The sequence below is a fragment of the Scardinius erythrophthalmus genome (assembly GCF_964197995.2).
Source record: "Scardinius erythrophthalmus genome assembly, chromosome: 23".
Lineage (NCBI taxonomy): Eukaryota > Metazoa > Chordata > Actinopteri > Cypriniformes > Leuciscidae > Scardinius > Scardinius erythrophthalmus.
Window position 1 is genome coordinate 19,568,950 of NC_138243.1, and position 19,572 is coordinate 19,588,521.

The 19,572-nt window shown below is 39.0% G+C and overlaps 1 protein-coding gene across 1 annotated transcript; it reads left to right on the top strand.

Annotated features, from left to right (window-relative positions):
• The first annotated feature begins 436 nt into the window (after window positions 1-436).
• jhy (junctional cadherin complex regulator) lies at window positions 437-18,918 on the top strand. Its single transcript, XM_081353552.1, has 8 exons — window positions 437-1,098; window positions 5,546-6,074; window positions 9,921-10,025; window positions 11,325-11,896; window positions 12,758-13,043; window positions 14,571-14,657; window positions 15,180-15,314; window positions 18,501-18,918. The coding sequence occupies exons 1-8, from the start codon at window positions 761-763 to the stop codon at window positions 18,684-18,686; spliced, it is 2,238 nt and encodes a 745-aa protein (XP_081209678.1). The 5' UTR covers window positions 437-760; the 3' UTR covers window positions 18,687-18,918.
• The last annotated feature ends 654 nt before the right edge of the window (window positions 18,919-19,572 follow it).

A 19,572-nucleotide genomic window follows, 5' to 3' on the forward strand; every position in this document is an offset into this window, starting at 1 on the left:
AAGATTTTAAAACAAGCAGTTCATTCATAATCACTCGATCACTGTGAAAAAATACAGACCAAAAGACAACGAGCGCAGCGCTGAAAAGGGGCGAGGCTACACAAGGTCTATAGATTTTCCAGAGGTTTTTCTTTTTCGGTTTGTCAAATAGGCTTTGTTAAAATTAGGTCTTATACTAAAGTCTCAACGCTAATCAGCCATTGGAGCTTGAAAAGAAACCATGAATGTTTAAAAAAGCTGTAGTGCACGTGCTATTTGTGTTTTAACGCTCCATGAGATTTCCTTATGTAGCCTAACTATGTAACATGTACATGTTAAATTATATGATTTTCGTTTACATTGATAATGAGAAACCTGCAAGTCTTTCATAACGGTTCTAAGATCATGTTTCTGTCCGTCAGGTGCTAGAAATAGTTCTGCGCATGCGCGGACAGCCGTGGCGTCTAGGTTTCCACGGCAACAGTTTAGCAAACGAAACGTTACCTGACAATGAACGACTCATCTTTCGATATAGATCGCAGGTAAAAATGATCAAATCTGGAGCATGGATTTGTGTATGAGGTAATGTTTTGCTGCAGAATTGATTTACATTGTCAGTGTTTAAGAAGCCTTTGCACATATTAACAACATGGGCTACACACAGCTGAATTGAAACGTCAGTCAGCCAACAACCGAATGAACTTTCAACATTTAACGAAAATGACGCTGAATTAAACTGAAAATAAATCTGTTTTATCACTCCTAATGTTGATTTTGCGACATGGAGACGATCGTCTTTGAGCAACAACGCCATCATGAGCTCAACGGGCCTGAGGCGCTGAAACAGTCAAAAGTAAAATTGAACATGACCAAAGACTCTAGTCCAAGGGATAATGTGCCCGATTTACAGCTGATGTGTGATTCCCTAGAGTCAGATACTGAGAGTTTGGTGCAGGAGAAGGAGTACCAGCGAGAGCTTCAGATGCGCAGTGACCTCCTCTCTGCTGAGAACTTCAAACAACATTGCGCTAAGACTGACAGCGAGGAAGAGCATCTTGATGTTTATGATAGTCTGGACCTGAAACCAAGACGGGTGAAGGGACCACATGAGCCACTGAGGTAAAACGAACAGTGCTACAGAGCTATTTCCACCTAATAGTTGACATGTCATTTCAAGCAGTCTCCTGTGATGCAAAATGGCTATTTCATCCTGTATAATTGTTATACAGGAGGTTTTATGACCTCATATTAATTGAGAGACTACATTGGATATTTGATATTGGATATTTTCAAATGGATAGTCCACCCAAAACATTAAAATTCTGTCATCATTTACTCACCCTTATGTCTTTTCAAACCAGTTGGACATTCTTTCTTCTGTGGAACATGAAGCATATTTTTGAGAAATGTCAGCGTTTTTTCCCCACACAATGGAAGTCAGTAGTAACCAAAACTGTTTTTTTTTTTACCAACATTCTTCAACACATCTTCTATGTGTTCCACAGAAGAAATAAAGGAACAGGTTTGGAATGACACGAGGGTGAGTAAATTATGACAGTGATTAAAAAATGGTTTGAAGTTTGCAAGGAATGGTGACCCTTACAAAATCCCAATGTTAATATCCATGTAATTTGTGAGCTACGCAATTGCAGATGGCTGTTTGTCAAGTCGGTGCTGTATTTTAATAAACAACATCCTTACTACTCCTAAATGCTTTTTGTAGAGGTCATATATTCATATTTCTATTTCATATATCTGTTGTCATAATATGCTCTCTGTCAAGCAAATCCAGTTCCCAAAGCTCAGAGGCCTGTTGCATGAAGCCAGTTTCAGTTGCTACCCAGGTAAGCTTGAGATTAGTTTGAGCAAACTCTTGTTTTTCTGGCTCAATAAGGTGGATTGGATTTTAGCGGTGTTCATCACCATGGACTTATGCTACACAGCTAACCTGCTCCAGAGCAGGTTTTATTCTGGGTTAGAGATTGCAAACCAAAACCAGATCAAACAGCTGTGAGCAAAGTGATATATATCTGATGCAATAAAGCCACTCCCCCTTTATCTAAAAAAATTGCCTGTGTTTTGCCAAGTGGTGGCCACTGCAGAGTCAAATGATGTACAGCTCCACCTCTCTGGACGTCACACTCCACCCACTATTTATATCTTTTGCTGTAGTGTGTCAGTGGGAAATATCAGTTTATATTTCCAAACATTCTTTTTGCCATTAATTGTAATAATCCAGTGAGATTTCTGTATGTATGCACAAGGAATCTGACAACAGCCAGGATGATCTGATCTCACCATCATCGAGTCCGTCTGTGATTACCTGAAGAAACAGAAAAAACTGAGATAAATTAAATCCAGAAGAACTGTGGGAACGTCTCCAAGATGCTTGAAGAAACCTTCCTGCAAAGCTACCTGAAAAACTATGTGCAAGTGTACCTCCTGGACAAAGGGCAAAGGGTCATTACACCATATATTGATTTGAATTAGTTAATAGAAGTTAAATCATAAATAAATTCAATTTATGATTTTATTTTTGAAAGCATTCTCACTTTACAGCATTTTAACACAAGTGCCAGTACTTTTTTACAGTACTGTAGCTTTGCAGGAAGATTTCTTCAAGCATCTTGGAGACGTTCCCGCAGTTCTTCTGGATTTAGTTTGTCTCAGTTTTTTCTGTTTCTTCATGTAATCACAGACGGACTCAATGATGGTGAGATCAGATCATCCTGGCTGTTGTCAGACTCCTTGTGCAAACACAAATCTCACTGGATTATTACAATTAATGGCAAAAAGAATGTTTGGAAATGTAAAATGATATTTCCTACTGACACACTACAGCAAAAGATATAAATAACTGACTAAAAACCTTTTTTTTGTGTGTGTGTGTGTGTGTGTGTGTGTGTGGGGGGGGGGGGGGGTACTGTACTGAATATATATACACACACACAGAGCATTTAAAATGATTAAGCTTATGTATTTTATTTTGAGCTTGTTGTGGACCGATATAAATTATTATTTAAACTCATATCAAACGCATTGATATAGTCTGATGTTTTCTTTTAGCTGCCTTCTCAAACTTTCACTACAGCAACAGTGTTTATTCCTGACTTGTAAACGCATTTAAATTTATAACATTTTTCATAACTATCTCTAAATCTTCGACAGAGAAGTGAATTGCACTGACGCTCTCACGAAAATTTTATTAAACCGATGCTCTCCTTGTTCCGTGACGTGTGATTGGCTGTTCACTGGGTGTGTTGCACTTTCAGGTGCACGTGCTTCCGATGTAATTGCAAACTCTGGATTAAACCCGAGTTGATAGAGAATGGAGTGTTGTGAACCTGATCTAAACCAGGTTGTATTTGTTTGCTTTTGTCAACTCTAAACCTACTAAACTCAGAGTTTGTTCAACTAACTTCATGCAACAGGCCTCTGGTGTGCTGGTGATGACCAAATGAAAGAATATGTTGGGTTCTTTCATTTTTTTCCGTTCTGATAGCAATCTGATAACCTCTGTATGGTTGGATTCAGTCTATGATCATAATAAAGTTACCTTTTGCTTTAGTTGCACAACTAATATTTACTGTCAGCTGCTTTAAAGTTACCTGTAACTAGACCCAGAGGTCAAAAGTACAGAAGAATGAGCCAAGCAATAAACTTTCCAGGATCATAACTGTCTCACTTAAGGTGTGTCTTCCATCTGCTATGATCTATTTTTCACATGTGAAATTTAGGTAAAATGTTTTAAATGTACTAAATAACGCAATACAGGTAACCATTCATGTATTAGGTTGTAGGCTAAGAACCGTGTATCAATGAGAGTGAATTGCCAATCGAATGTCCCTCTGTTTTGAATGTCAAGTTTAGCTTCTGTTGCTAAAATAAACCACGCTGAATGAACAACGCCAATAAACCTTATTCACAGCAGCGCTGTCTTTGATTTTTAACTGGAATTAAATCGAGGCTGTGAGGGATTGACATACATCTCTTCAGTGAGTGTCCTGTTATTTAATGTGTTTTTGGATTGTTCTGCTGACGAAACACTGCAAAAATATATTTCCAAGAAATTTAAATTGAAAATTTTGAGTGATTTAGGAGCTTTATACAGCTTTTTACAGCAGATGCCAATGAAAACAAGTATATCCCTAACAGCCTCGCTTTTATACCTGTCATGGCGCTGCTCTGAATAAGGTCTATACCTGAAAAAAACTAAATGAAAGACATCACCCCCAAAAAAAAATGACTGAGTTTTTTTGTGTTTAGCTGCTCTGCAAACAGCCGAGATGACTGACAGCTTTTATTCGCATGTCTAATAGATAATGACAGTCTTTGAAAATGATGTTTGCGCTTGCATTTTAATTGAGCCGAAATACCCACTAATGTTTGTACTTTCCAAACAAGTACCCTCATTTAGGGAAAATTAGATTTTTAGTTTGCAGGATGTTACCACAATAAGGTCTCATTCAGCAGTCTGTTAAAAAGCAGTTGCTTTGTTGCCGATGAATGAACGAGCTCTCTGCGCTGCCGGAACACAGATTGCTGGAATCTGAAGTGTGGATCACCGCATCTGTCTCCACTCCTTCATCTCCAGCCCAACTGTTGTGTCCGCCACTCAAAATCTGCCTCGGGATGAAAACGGGAGGCGTTTGTTTTAATTTTTTGCAGACTGATAGCCAATGCGCTGAAGAGGTACTTAACCCCATGCACAGTTTTTTTCATAATGGTTATGGCGAACCTTGACAAAGACTTTATTGTCGAAGCGAAGCAGCTCCCTCATAATATTTTCATGCTCAAGAATGAAATCCTGCGAATTAATGGCGTGCAGCAATATTTAACATAATATCATTGAAGCTAATAACTACCCATTTAGTTTACATCCTCTTTACTGCACACATTGTCTTTAAAGAGACTCAAGTGTCGCATTCAGAATGAAACGAGTCTGTGTTTCCTATTGGATTTAATTCTGACACATTTATATTAACACAAGAGAGACTTTGCATGTTAACGACCCCGTCACAGCTGCGGGCCCACGGCGCATTCTCAAGACCATGTCGGTGGAATCATTACAGAGCCATTCCTTGCCCTTTGCCCTCATTGGCTGAAGTGCCATGCATCCAGGCAGCCTCGTATTTGGCATCATGGGATGTGAAGAGCATCTTGTACTATTCAGAGGCACACAACAAAGAGGCACTCTTCTAATTATTTTAATGAGATCTTTTCATCCAATGATGCTAGGAGCACATTAGGTTGTAGTTTGAACCTATTTCATATGTTTGAATTAGCCATTTGCAAAACTATCCCCAAATTGTGGTCTTCAGACCCATAGTCATTAGAGGTAAGAGAAGACGGTGGGGGGAGAGAATAGAACACGCTATTACCATTTCGCTTCGGCTGAGAAGTGTATCTGATTTTTTTTCCTTGTGTTTTGATGGCTGTTTGAGGCATTCAGACTGTCTTACTGACAATGCCGAAAGCACTAAATGAGACGTACCCAGCCTGCTCTTCAATTTAAAGCTAAGTGTTTATGACTTATTTCTTCTTAACTCTTTTTGAAATATTTCAGACAAACTCCCCCTGAAGATGAATACGCGTACTTGCGCTACGACCCAAACTGGAGGAAGAATCAGGAAGGGGCTCAGGTTTTCAACCAGCTGAACGAGAGACTTTCTCTCGACTCGTTTGAGGGGTCTGAAGATAGTATTGAACCTTTGGAGAACTTTGCTCTAGGTAGCAGGCAAGATTATGTCGTTGTCAGTAATCCACCCACAGCTCAGATGGAAAATGCTTTATCCCAGCCGCCTTCACCTCCTTTCCACCTGCACCCACAACAGGAAGACATTCCCGAGACCCCCGAATCAAAAAGTTCTTGCATGTCCTCTGAAGGCACAGCACGGGATGATGGAAAGCATCTGAATGTCAAATCAGTTTCTCCCCAGAAGACAAGATCACAACATCTTTCTGATCTGAGGCCAGTCAGAGATGAGAAACACATTGTGGAGCGTAACAAAGCAACTCTTGGTATCAACACACATAAGCAGGGGTCTTACCTGAAATCTCATCAGCATAAGAATAAACCAGATGAGACAAAGCAAGTAAGTATTTTTGGAACATTCCCCCCATTTAAGGAAACTAATAGGTTTATTTTTTTCTTTTTTCTCTTCTATAGGTATTGCACGATTAAATTTAGCTTATACCATATACTATATACTATAGTCAACATTTTAAGTGTCAACATCAAAAAAGTTAATCAAAGTTGTCCTAAGACAAGAACGGGTATTGTTCAAAATTCACGTACAACTTTGATGAAAGGTTTTGATCCACTTTAAATGTTGACTACTGTATTTGACTGGAAGTCTCATGGCTAACCACTAGAGGGTGGACTAACACAGCATACTGTCACAGCATCCTCAATGTCAGATACTGGGTAGTTTAGGCCCAAGGCTAGTGTTATTCCATAGACATTTTCATGCGAATGATGACTCCATTCATAAAATTATTTTTTAATTACCCAGTATCCTGAACGAAGTATCGCTATCATTTTTTTATGTAATTCACCATTAATTTTATTAACTACATAATGACTTGTCTTGTTTTGTTAATTTTTGTATTCATCTTTTATATTTTTTAGAAGCCATAAAGTATTTAAGTTAACTGAAGTTACAAGCACTTATTGTGAATCACAAGTTGTGAATATGCAGTTAATATGCAGTGTATCTAGTCTAGAGACATTCCTTATGTTTTTGATTGTATATAAATATTCACAATTTTTTACGCACAAACAAGGCCATATCATGATCTGACCTTTATCTTTTAATCTGAATAAGTGACCTTGGTGTTTTCATTGCTCCTGGTTTTAAGGAGACTACACTGCCTGTGTCACAGAAATTAATTTGGCAGACACAGAGTCTTCAGATGGAGCAGAGAGAAGAGAATGAATCATGTCTGTCTATGTAGTGCCTATTATGAGTTGATCTGCACAACAGTGGCTGTTAAGAACATCAGAGGGGCATGGTTAGCAATAGGCTCTTAGTTATCAGTGCACCTGGCCCAGGGTATAATTGGCAGGGTTGGCTTGTCTGCACACTGTGGCTCATGTGTATTTGCTAAATTTAAGACCTTACCCAGCCCATCTGAGCCCAGTCCCACCTTAATGTCTCACATCAGCTGCATTAGCATAGTGAAGAGCCGTTAGCATTGTGACATGGTAAACAGAGCAAAGCTCGCCCCGCTTTAGATGGTGCCCTGAATGCACCAGCGGTGCCCTGGTATGAATTCAGCGCATTGTCTTTCCAAGAAATACGGTGCACTGTCAAGTTCCATTTACAAGGCAACATTGTAAGTCTTAAAGATGCGGCTCATTAAAAAATGTTTATTTTGAGTTTATTTTTATTTCACATCCCTTGAAAAAAAGTGGCAACTTCCCCAAGAAGAAAAGGAAATTTTCAATATAGCCTTGTTTATTTGATTCTGTATGAGAGTACATTTCAGTCAAGATAATTTTAAAAGATTAAGAGATGTAAACCTGTATAGATTTTTCTGAAAAGCCACTGTAAAGGATTGACAGATATGGATATCTCATTGTGAACAGCTTGTAATTCTTGAAATTCCTTGTATTATTCCAAGAGGGAAAACAAATGTTTGTTTGTTCATGAAAAATATTGTTTTTCCCCCAGGTAAGGATTAATGGAATGCATTTAAATATGATTATTAAACCAACCTGGGCACAAATAATGATATGAAATATACTGATTTTTAAAATTACGTTAAAGACTTGGAAATTCTTAAACATGTGAACGTCTAAATTCTTTCAAGAAATCAGTTCTTCGTGGCAGATTATCATACAAAAAGGCTTTTGCAGTGCAACGTAACACATGAAGGGCAATCATAATACTTTGGCCACTTGGTTAAAGGTTTGCTTTTTTGGTCATTTGCCTACTATGAGAGAGCACAAAACCTCACGCCTTCCGTTCGTTATGTAGCTAAGCGCCTGCTCGTAAATTTGATACACAGCCTTTACTTTTGCCCTTTTTTTCTGGCCCCGTTTGCTTCAAAGGGAATAAAAAGCCCCTCAGCTCCCATCAGTTTTCGACATCATTATCAGGGCATCTGTTGGGCTTTTAAAAAGCCACTATTTACTCTTTCACAAACCCCTAACTCCCGATAATTAGCCGTGTTATTAAATGTACACAATCTCATAATGCACCAACTTCCTACCGGCATGTGTGGGAGTGATGATGAGCTCTAGCAGAGACCCCTTTGATAAAGACAGAAGTAGCAGTGCAATCTTCTGCCATTGCACTCAGCCCCAATCCCTCGTCATCCCCCAGACCCTCACTTCAAAGCCAGAAACATAATGTACAATCTCTTAATAGCTCTAGACCAAGGCTCCGCGGCTCTCTGCCACTGTATACCCTACCTCAGTGTAAACACCTAATCAAGATTGCCTGGGCGGTCACAATAGCAACCAAATGCAATTCAAGAATTGCGGCCCTTTGAAGTCTTCATCGCAAAAGCTGTGTTTCCCAGTCTTGAGGAAAATGGCAAGCTCCAATCGCCTGACTTTGTTGTGCCACGTCTCGCCCCAAGAGGCAATTACGGGCCCCAATTTAACAGAATAGATATTACACAGCTTATGAAGCTCAAAATGCAATTTTGTTTGATCATTTCCTCAATTTGATTGAGATTATTAAAATGGCAGACAAAAGGCAGTGGTCGTGGATGGGGCAGAGGTTGTGGCCTGCTGTGGCTAAGAGGACATGAAGGGCAGGTCTGTGATGTCTGCTACTCACACACCTGTTACAGCACAGCTCAATCTCTCTACTCGAAATGATACTTGCCCGATACAGGAAAATGAGCTGGATGCGCAGCCTCCTATTAACCGTGCAGCATAACGAACAACGGATATTGCAATACATTTTTGCCCCAATAGATATTTTCATTTATAATGAGGATCGCTGCTATGAACATTTGCGCATTGCCTGCTCGTTGTTTTGCAATGCTGTTTTTTGGTGCGATTTCCAAACTTTATTTCACACAGTCCAATTGCTGTATTGTATAAAAATATAAACATCCATCCATCCACCCATCCATCTTTTTGGAACCACTAATTGAAGACCAATGGTGCTGGTGTTTCACAAATCAGTTCCTTGCGCACATGGCCTTTCGTTAAATACATAGACCAGCATGGCTGCCTGTTTATTGATGGATATGTTACAACTCAATCCACTCACAGCTTCATGCGACTCTTTGACCTTCCTCTATTCACGCTTTCAGAATTAGCCGCATGCATTCAGGGACGCCGCAAGCTGTCAATACCATTGATCGGTGAGAATTGTCCTCAGCAGCCAAAGTGACTGGAAGTTTACTAAATGATTTTCATTACAGCATTAGCTGTAGATATTCCGCCTCTGAACGGGTACATTAAGAAAAATTGAGAGAGTGCACTGATGTAACGTGGATGTATCTAGACACTTATCTCCGAGAGAATCATTTTAAAGAGAATCAATGGAACACTCTTCTTGACACATGTAGGTCGGCTCAGAGGAGCTGTGGATAGTAATTAAGAATAAGAAGTTGATCATAAAAAGCCAATTGAATTGTTAAGTTTGCCAGACACTCAGGGTCGAATAATTTTATAGACAATCCTGACTGGCTGTCAGCGCCGTTTTTGAGTAGGTGGATGATGAATTACAACTGTCAGCACACGTTTACACCAAAAGCGGCATGTCATTTTTCGCCCAGCCATTTCTTCTCATTCTCACGGATGTCTTTGTTTCGCTCTCTCGGTGCACAGTTCACCCCTGTTGTTTGCAGTCAATACTTGAATAAAAATGCGAGGCGAAATAATAGCATTTCATCTACATGGCAACAGGTGAATTGTTAAAAGGAGGCTTATCAAGCAGTCACTCCCCTGACCCTTCTTTCTTCTCTTCCCACAGCCCAGGAAAACCTCTTACGAGACTATCAGCGCTCGTAGCCCGGAGAGTCAAGACAATGTCCGGGATCCCGAGCTGATGTGGCTCCAAAAAACACAAAAACTGAAGGTAGAGAGCTCACTTTATTGATTCCATCCATCTCTTTCTGTGCAGACGTAGGTGGGGCTGCTTGGCACAACCCATTGGCCTAATGCATAACAGTCTGCGAGGGCTTCCTCTCAAGATGAAAATGTCTGCACAGTGGGCACACTGTCACCCGGGATTTCATTTCTGCTGTGATGGACGCAATTTCTGATAGAGTTGTTCAGGCACAATGGAGCCTCTGAAATGTCTTGAAAAGGAGCCTGTGCCGAGGAAAGAGGGGGAATGGAGAAGCATCATTATTTTGAGCACTTGAACGGTCACCTTAATGCCGGCAAGCAGAGGAGTGTAAATATTTTCCCATTAAGAATGGTGCAAGCTGGTGTTGGCTAAATCAGAGGCATTACATGCTGAGGCACAGTTCCAGACCTCACAAGAATAATGTCCGTCGGTCCCCCATGCATGCCAGGCTCGCCACAAAGAAACATTATATAAATGCTCCTGTCTTTCTTTCCTCTCGTTCATGACAATAGCTGTGAAGTCACGGTTATAGAAGGACATATCTCTCCTCAATAGGATGGATTCTTTTAGCCCTTGCCCTGAAATAGTTTGAATTAGAGTGCGTGAGACACTATTGGCTAAACCTTTGTCATGCTTGCATTTGTAATTTAATATTTAAGGGGCATTATTTTGTGCAAATGGATTTTGCCTAAAGAGCCCTCTTCATATTTGGGGAAAGTATTTCATTTATTCAAATTTCATTCTTTTTGTGCCTTCAGACTTTGAAAAACAGCATCCAGAATTTAGCTTCGTCATCTTAACGCAGAATCCATTTTCAGTGCTTTGGTCAGATTTTTGGCTTGCTTAGTTGGGGTTTAAAATTCACTACACTGATCAGATGAGAACAAAGTTTGAAAAGAATTGAGCTAGATGATGGCACTATTGTCTTCTGTCGAGCTGTTTTATAGCTGAATCAAATTTTTGTAACTGATGGATTTTGCAACATCGATACTGTTATTGAACTGAACTGAATCAACACTGAATTGACTTGGGCTGAATAACGACACTATTGTCTTCTGTAGAGCTGCTTATAGCTGAATTGAACTTGAACTTCATAATTGATTAACTTTTCACAGTAAATGAACTGAACCAACTCTGAACTGACTTGAGCTAGAACTGCTTTACTGCAGAATTTGAATTTGTCTCATATTTGATGTAGTTTGCATCAGTGATTCTGTAATTTTCCTGTTTATGATTGTGAAGGTGCTTGTAAGGTTACTTGACTTGAGATTTTAAATCAATCTTTATTTTTTCCCATAACTATAGCAGAGCCATAAAGAGAGGAAGGAACCGAAGAGGAGGGAGCGAACCAGCAACCACCAAGATCAGCTCAAGCCACCGGTTCCTGAATCCAAACCCAGAGCACACCTTAAACCCCTAACAGAGAGACACGTCATCAGCGTTGATCAACTATCGCAGGACTCTGAGGAAACTCCAGTGGTCTACACCCATGATCCACCACAACACCAGTCTGAACTTCAATCTTACAGTCATGCTCCAGCAACCTTCAAACTTAACATAAACCTCCACACACCTGCCAATCCAGCACAGCCACTGAATCTTTCCCAGAAAGAGACCATTTTAACGCTTGTTTCTCAAGCACTGCAATGGGACAGGCCTGATCTGTTTAATCCACCCTTTTTACAACAAGGTTATCACTCTGTGCTTCCCAATTCAGAAGGGCAGATGGGATTAGCTCCAAAAGCTGTTGTATCTTCCCCAGCCCCCCACTCTGGAGTGGTATACGCTGTGGACAGAAGTGTTCCCCAGAGGCATGCTGGGAAACCTCTTACCAATGCATTTGAAAATTCATCATTCAAGAATCACAACAGACTCAGGCAAGTCCACAAACATACTTTATGCAAGTATCCCAACATGAACCCACAGTATCAAGTATGCATATTCATAGTATGTTCATACACTAGTCTATATTGTTTTTAAGGCTGAGGTGTGTCATTTTTAGTCCAGCTTAATGTGGATGTTTGATGGTCATATTTTGTCCTACCTGTTAATTATTAAAAAAAAAATGGATTAAACATACAATTTATACATATGACTTCAGCACACCTATTCTATAATAAGAATGTTTTAAAATTATTATTTTTTTGGCAGCATTAAGTAAAAAATGCCAGGGTGATACAAATGCTGTGGGGTCACAGTGGAAAAAAAGAATTATCATAAATTATTAAGAAGAAATCCTGAAGTATGATTTGTGTGGCATGATATTTTATTATTATTTCTTATCATTTTTTTTGTAACAAAATGGCTTCACACCAACAAAGCCTTGTTATGCAACCAACATGCAGAAAAAATATACATAAAACAGGAAATTATATAATTGAGAGGACCCCTGCAGACACTCATGAGTGTGGTCTCTTAAAACGTCATATAAAATGACCAAGACAAGGTTTTTTCAGATAGTAAATTTTCTATCCAAAATACTTAATGATATTTATGTATTTATTTATTTAAAAAAGGACTTTTACCATGAACAATATATATATTTTGTCATTTTATTTATTATTTTTTTAAACTTATTATTAACATTTGGTGCCATTAATGCCACAGAAATTACACACTGCAACTTTAAATACATTGATTTTATTGGTGCTAACTTTTAATAATGAATTTAGAGCATGCAATATGCAAAACATGTTCCCTAAGCCTTGGCATTCATGATGTGCTCCATGTTTCTGTAGGATACCAATACTAAAATTGTCCACATCTCCTCAAGTGGAGGCCAGCCACTATCCACCTGAGCTTTTGCCCAATGATGAGGAGAGCGAGGAGAGCTTTGTGCCCCCAATGCAGATCTCTGCTCCTTACACGGTGCTGCCCCCTATAGGACGAGCTAACAGCAGCGACACAGAACATGGCTCGGATAGATCAGAGCAGCAGCTGAATCCAATCCACAGAAGCAGCTCAGAAGGTTACCTTTCACAAATGGAAAAACTCAGACAGCTGAAGGCTAAAACAAATTATAAGGTGTGTATATGTGTTTAGTTTAAGAATCAGTGTGCTTTGCGTTCATGCATCATGTATCTAGTCCAATCCTGCTCCTGGAGGGCCACTGTCCTGCAGAGTTTAGCTTCAGCCTAAGTTAAAACACATACCAGCTAATCAAGGTCTTACTAGGCATACTAGAAACTTCCAGTTAGGTGTGTTGAGGCAAGATGGATCTAAACTCTGCAGGACAGTGGTCCTCCAGAACTGAGTTTGGACACCCCTTGTCTAGTATGACACTTTTAGCATCTTACAGCCTGACACTAATAAATTTAAAACATTTGAAATATAAAATTCCATGTATAATTTATTGATATATTGTTTCACAGTGTAAATAAATGAAATGATACACAAAGTAATGAAAAAAAAAAAAGCTGATTTAAACCCACATGGCACAATTCTTGTAATAATTAGCAGTATAGCAAAACAAATAGCTCAATGACTACAACGTCCTTTTTATACTTAGTAACCATCTTTAAGTTGCCATGACAGTATCTCAATGGGGCCTGGTGCAGATGTAACGATTATTGTGTGGGCCGATTCAGACAGCAGGTTAATTGTATAAGTAATTGAAGACACTCTTAATTGCAATGAGATGATGATATAAGGCACGGTCACAAAGACGACATTGAAAAGCGTTAGAGGATAAGGTGATTAAGCAGCACCCCCGTCTGTGCTGACCAGGGCTGGTAAGATGGTGATTTGCATTTAATGATAGCCTCTTTGTCCTCTAGCACCTTGAGCTCTGCAGGAAAGTCTCTCTTAGGAGCAGACGTACTCAACAACAACGTGCGACGGCCACCATTTACATAGATAGATTATTTAAGTTTACTCAATAGATAGTTCGCATAAAAATACAAATTCCGTCATTATTATGTCCATACAATGCAAGTCAATGGGGTCCAAAACTATTGGACCCCATTGACTTTCATTGTATGGACAAAAACTTTTACTAATTGGATTAAAAAACACTGAGATGTTATATTCTTTTGTGTTTTAGAGTAAAAAGAAAGTTATATAGGTTTGAAGTGAATAAAACTGAATTTTATAACATAGATCAGTAAAGTGTTCAGTGCTGCATGAAGACGTCACAATTTAAGGGTCATTATGTCATGGAACACATCCACTTGATGCTGTGTCCGGATTATACGGTTCTTACACCATAAAACAGATTGCTTTCCTGGGAGAAGCTTGATCTCCTCACCTTGATGTGCCCGCCATCATGTCTCGTAGGATTATGGGATAAATTTGTAAAACAGCTAGTGTGGCAGCCCAAGGGGAAGCAGATCAGAGTGGAAAACAGCCATCCTGCAGTGTCCATGACCAATGGCTGAGCCTTGAGAACCTGAAGGAGCCTGACCTGATTAGCGCTTTTGTTTGTGGGTTGTTGCATGAGTGCACCTTAAGATCAAGACAGTTTCTCCTACTTTTTCTCACAGTATCTTTGCTGTTTATAACAGTTATGCGGATAGTGCATAAATATTTATGCATTACAAAATGTCTTCTCAGGCTTATACGCTAAAGGACTACAAATGCATGAAACAGGAGGTGAAGCTTGGAGGTCTTGGACCTACAAACACAATACCAGAAGCTGTGGTAAATACTCACTTCAGATTGTATAAAGACTTAAGCATCTGACGATATTCATAAATAATGTTGTTAAATCGGAATAATCTGTGTGTGGAGTTATATGAAAGAGACTCAATGGATAATTGGTGCTCTGCTCTCTTTGTTGAATATTGATTTAGCTAATCCCTAATTGCTACGTCCAATTGTCAAGTATGGCCGTGTCTCAATAGCCCCCTCTTTTCATTTCCTCATGAATTTAAAAGACTTGTGTTTCTGAACACAATGGAAATGGACCAACTAATCTAATGAGCATAGCCCTCAAAAAGCAAAAAGAGCTCGGCTGATGTAAAATGTTTATGTTTTTTTACCGCTCACAGCCTGGGAGAGGTGTTAACACTGATTCTAGAGGGATGATGAGTTTTATTTGCAGCTGTTGAGTAGCTTCATGGATGGATGTACAAAGAAACAGAGGGGCCTTAGGAGAGAAATGGCTTAGGTAATTAAAGCTCCCTTTTGTAATCTTGCTGCTCTTTCTTTCACTGCTGTCAGGCAGAGAAAATTAGACGACAGAAGCTGTATTCAAATGTGATCCGCGAACAGAACAAGAAGATAAGTAGGATTCCATCTCAGTCGGCCAAGGACCCAGTGGGCAATGACAACAAGGACACCGTTCCCAGGATAAAGGTATAGGAGAATCTCACCCTGAAAACATGAGCTTTACTTAAAGAGATGGTTCACCCAAAAATTATAATTCTCTCATAATTACTCACCCTCATGTTCTTCCAAACCCGTAAGACGTTCGTTCATCTGCGGAACACTAATGAACATATTTTTGATTGTCCCTCCGTTTGTACTCAACTTACAATTTGACGCCTTAAAACAGTTTATAAAGAGATCGTAAAACTAATCCATATGAATTGAGCTCGTTAGTCCAAATTTGTGAAGAGACACGATCGCTTTATATGAAGAACAGATTTAATTTATGCTTTTATTCACAAAACATTGATCAGCGAACATAAACAGAAGCTCAACTGAACCAGCTTGACACGCGTGCACCTTTGCTTTTGAAGAACCTGGAAATGTGAAAAGGGTCAATTGTTTCTTGCGGAAGCTCAAATGTTCTGCGTAACACACAAGAACGAACCTACTTGAGTTTTCGTGCACCACAACTGATGTGTGAGTTGATGTATATATGAATATGTCAATAAAAGCCTAAATTCAATCTGTTCATCATATAAAGCGATCAAGTCTCTTCAGAAATTTTGGACTAAACCGTTCAGTTTATATGGATTATTTTTACGATGTCTTTATGAACTTTTTGAAGGTCAAAATGGTAGTTGCGTAGCTGTCAACGGAGGGTCAGAAAGCTTTCAGATTTCATCAAAAATGTCTTAATTTGTGTTACGAAGATGAATGAAAGTCTTACAGGTTTGGAAAGACATGAGGGTGAGTAATTAATGACAGAATTTTAATTTTTGGGTGAACTAACCCTTTAATTCGTAAATCATATATCTTTGCATCCAGAGTGATTTACGTGTGTATATGTCATAATTTATTTCTTTATTGTTTATTATTAATAGAATATTTAAATTGTGGCTATAACCTTCATATGGATTATATATATATATATATATATATATATATATATATATATATATATATATATATATACATATATATATATATATATTAGGGCTGTCAAAAGATTAATCGCGATTAATCGCATCCAAAATAAAAGTTTGTGTTTACATAATATATAATTATTTTGTATATATAAATACACACACATGCATGTATATATTTAAGAAATATTTGCATACATATACTGTATATATTTATATATAATTTATATTATATATAAATATATTTTTTTTATATATAAATTACACATTTTTCTTAAATATATACAAGCATGTGTGTGTATTTATATATACAAATTTAATTATACACAGTACACACATATATTATTTAAACACAAACTTTTATTTTGGATGCGATTAATCGTGATTAATCTTTTGACAGTCCTAATCAGGGCCGGCGCTAGCCATTTGGGTGCCCTAAGCACAAACGCTTGGTGGTTTTTTTCTCCTAATTGCAGTTTCAAAGTTTTTTTTTTTTAAAAAAGACTCAACATGCAGGGCTAAAGCCCCGGATCTTTTGCACTACTAGCGACGCCCCTGGACATGCATACACGCATAGGCGTAATTTGCGGGTAGGACATGTCCCCACCACTTTTGAAACATCTCGCGGCACGAATGTACCAATACAAACAAACAAAACGTCTCCAGTTAACCAGCAGAGCATTCATTTCATTCGTTTTTAAAATAAGAGTTGATCTAGCGCTGAAATGTGTTGTTTTTTTAAATCAAATTATCAAAGTGCTCGTTGCCGAGCGATCAGTGGCGCGGATCTGTTTGTTTCTGGCTCGCGCACAGCCTCACTCAAGCCTGGTTTATACTCGACGCGTCCGCACGAGCGCGAAGGTGCGCGCGGCAAAAATGACGTCATTGCGGTGTGGGCGGTCTTGCGCGTTGGGTTCGCAAGACCCAATTTCGGCTGGCGGTGTGCGCGACATTTTTTGTAACAACGCGCGCGGCGCCGCATCCGAAGATGAACGACTTGGAGCCGAATCTGGCCGAGCTCGAACTTCTCACCACACCAGCACCCAGTTTGCAGTATAAATGAGTTGCTTACATTTAAAAAATGAGCATACAATAGCATAAAAAGTATTTTTAATGAACATAAAGGTCCATGTTTAATAAAAATGTTCACGAAACTTAATGAAATGTTTAGTGAAATTAGAAAATATGAAGGAGATCGTTGATTTAGTTATGTTTTTTACACATTCTAATATCCATATATTTTGTTTTATTGTCACGAGTAATAATCTCAGGGTTTACTGGGTTTTACACGATTCTTTTTGTAGTGTGGTATTGGTGGTGGTGTACTAAAATAAACACTGTCACGTGTGTATGGCTTTCTTCTTCTCACTGCTGATTCCTGGTGGTTTAGAGGACAATTACTCGAGTCGCCCCCTATCGTTTCAAAGAATAGTACAACGGCGAGCGCGTCAAGTATAAACCTAAACGCCTCGTCCGTTTCGGGAGGTGCGCGCGCAGTCTGCGGAGACTCGCGCTGCGGAGCCAGGCGAAAGTATAAACAAGGCTTCAGACGCGCGTTTCAATCCGTTGTGGAGAGACTCTCTATTCGCTCCGGTACAATTAGAAAACAAAAAGCACAAAAAGTGTCCCTGTCTGATATACAACCACTGAAAAACATAATCGGATTTGATGAGAGAAAAAAAAAAAAAACTATATGAGTGCGGATTCGAACTCAGAATCTCTGGTACGCTTGGCAAACATTCTACCCCTGGACCACTTAAATGCACACATAATTTTGTCGGATCAACATATAATAGGCCTCATTGAACGACCACTTAAACCCAATATTAACATGCTTTAGACATATTTTATTTGTTATTTATACTAGTACCCTATTGTGATGATTTTTCACGACCCAGATTTTTTGGTGCCCCCCCCAAGCACTTGGTGCCCCACGCACAGTGCGTGATGTGCGTGTGCGGAGCGCCGGCCCTGGTCCTAATATATATATATATATATATATATATATATAAAAACATATGTTACCGGCAAAGTGTGTAATCCGGCATTCTATAGAATGCCTAGGTAATGTATAGAATTAGGTAATGTATTTTTGCCAAAAACCATCAGGCATTCTATACATTGCCTAGGCATTCTATACAATACCGGGATTTCACACTTTGCCGGTAACATATATATATATATATATATATATATATATATATATAAATTCAATCTCAAATCATTTTTGCAATTTAATTTTGACCAGGCTTTAGAATATGCCAGAACTATTGCAAAGCCCAAACCCTCTCCAAAGACAAAGGACAGAAACGGAGAGCAGCCCCAGAATCCTCAGGAAACGGACCCAATCCATCTGGCCACTCTGGAGATGTTGAGACGGCACGAGGATGAGAAACGTGCCGTGGCTCGCTTCAGAAACATTCATGCCATTTAATCTAAAGCCTTTATTCACTAAGATGCAACAGGCATGTGAGTTCTGTTAACTGCGCTTCTATAGAATCCTTATTTTTCCTTGCTTTAACTTTGTGTGTACTGTATATATACCTAATACTTCTTGTAATCCTGCTCATTTGCAAAGCACTGAAAGTGAAACAGGTGTGTAGCACATAATCCACTGCTTACTGATTCCAAAAACAATTTTTCGATTTATAAAGAAATCTAGAATGAAATGCTGTGGGGTTTTCTTTCTTGGCTTTGCATTATCCTGCTATTTTCCCCTTGTTTCAATAGGTCTGTGCACAAGAGCACCAATCTCTTCAAGCACACCTGGATGCACCATTAACCCAGTGTAACGTGCCGTTTTCTGTCAGTTCCCGGCTATTAGTCTGATTATATCCACTTTCGCCTGCCCTTTTCTTTCACTGAGAGAAAAAAATAGGTCAAATAAGGATGACACTTTGAAGCCTCCCTTATTAGAGCCCCACAAACTTGTTTTCTGTATTTAAAGTGATAATTTTCCCCCTAAAACAAGCTCAAGCACCTATTTCTTTAATGGAAGCTTTAGATCGTTATCAAAGAGCTATTTACTCCTATGTAATATTTTAATTAGATTATAGCCTCTATTTAACCCATCATGTCTGCTTTGATACTCTGCGTTTTCAGTGTTAAGCCTCAGAGGCGAGGCTAATAAATGCTGGACCTTTTGAATTAATGAGAAATGTTGCCTTTCCAGACCGACTCTCTTTGCATCTTTTTTTCCTCTCTCTTTCTGTGTTTCCTGCCATTGAAATCAGTTAATTGAAGGGGTCTCTCTCAACCGCACATGAAGGAGGATGAATTAGCATCCCTTTTTACGGATTGGGAGACTGAGGCAGGCTTTG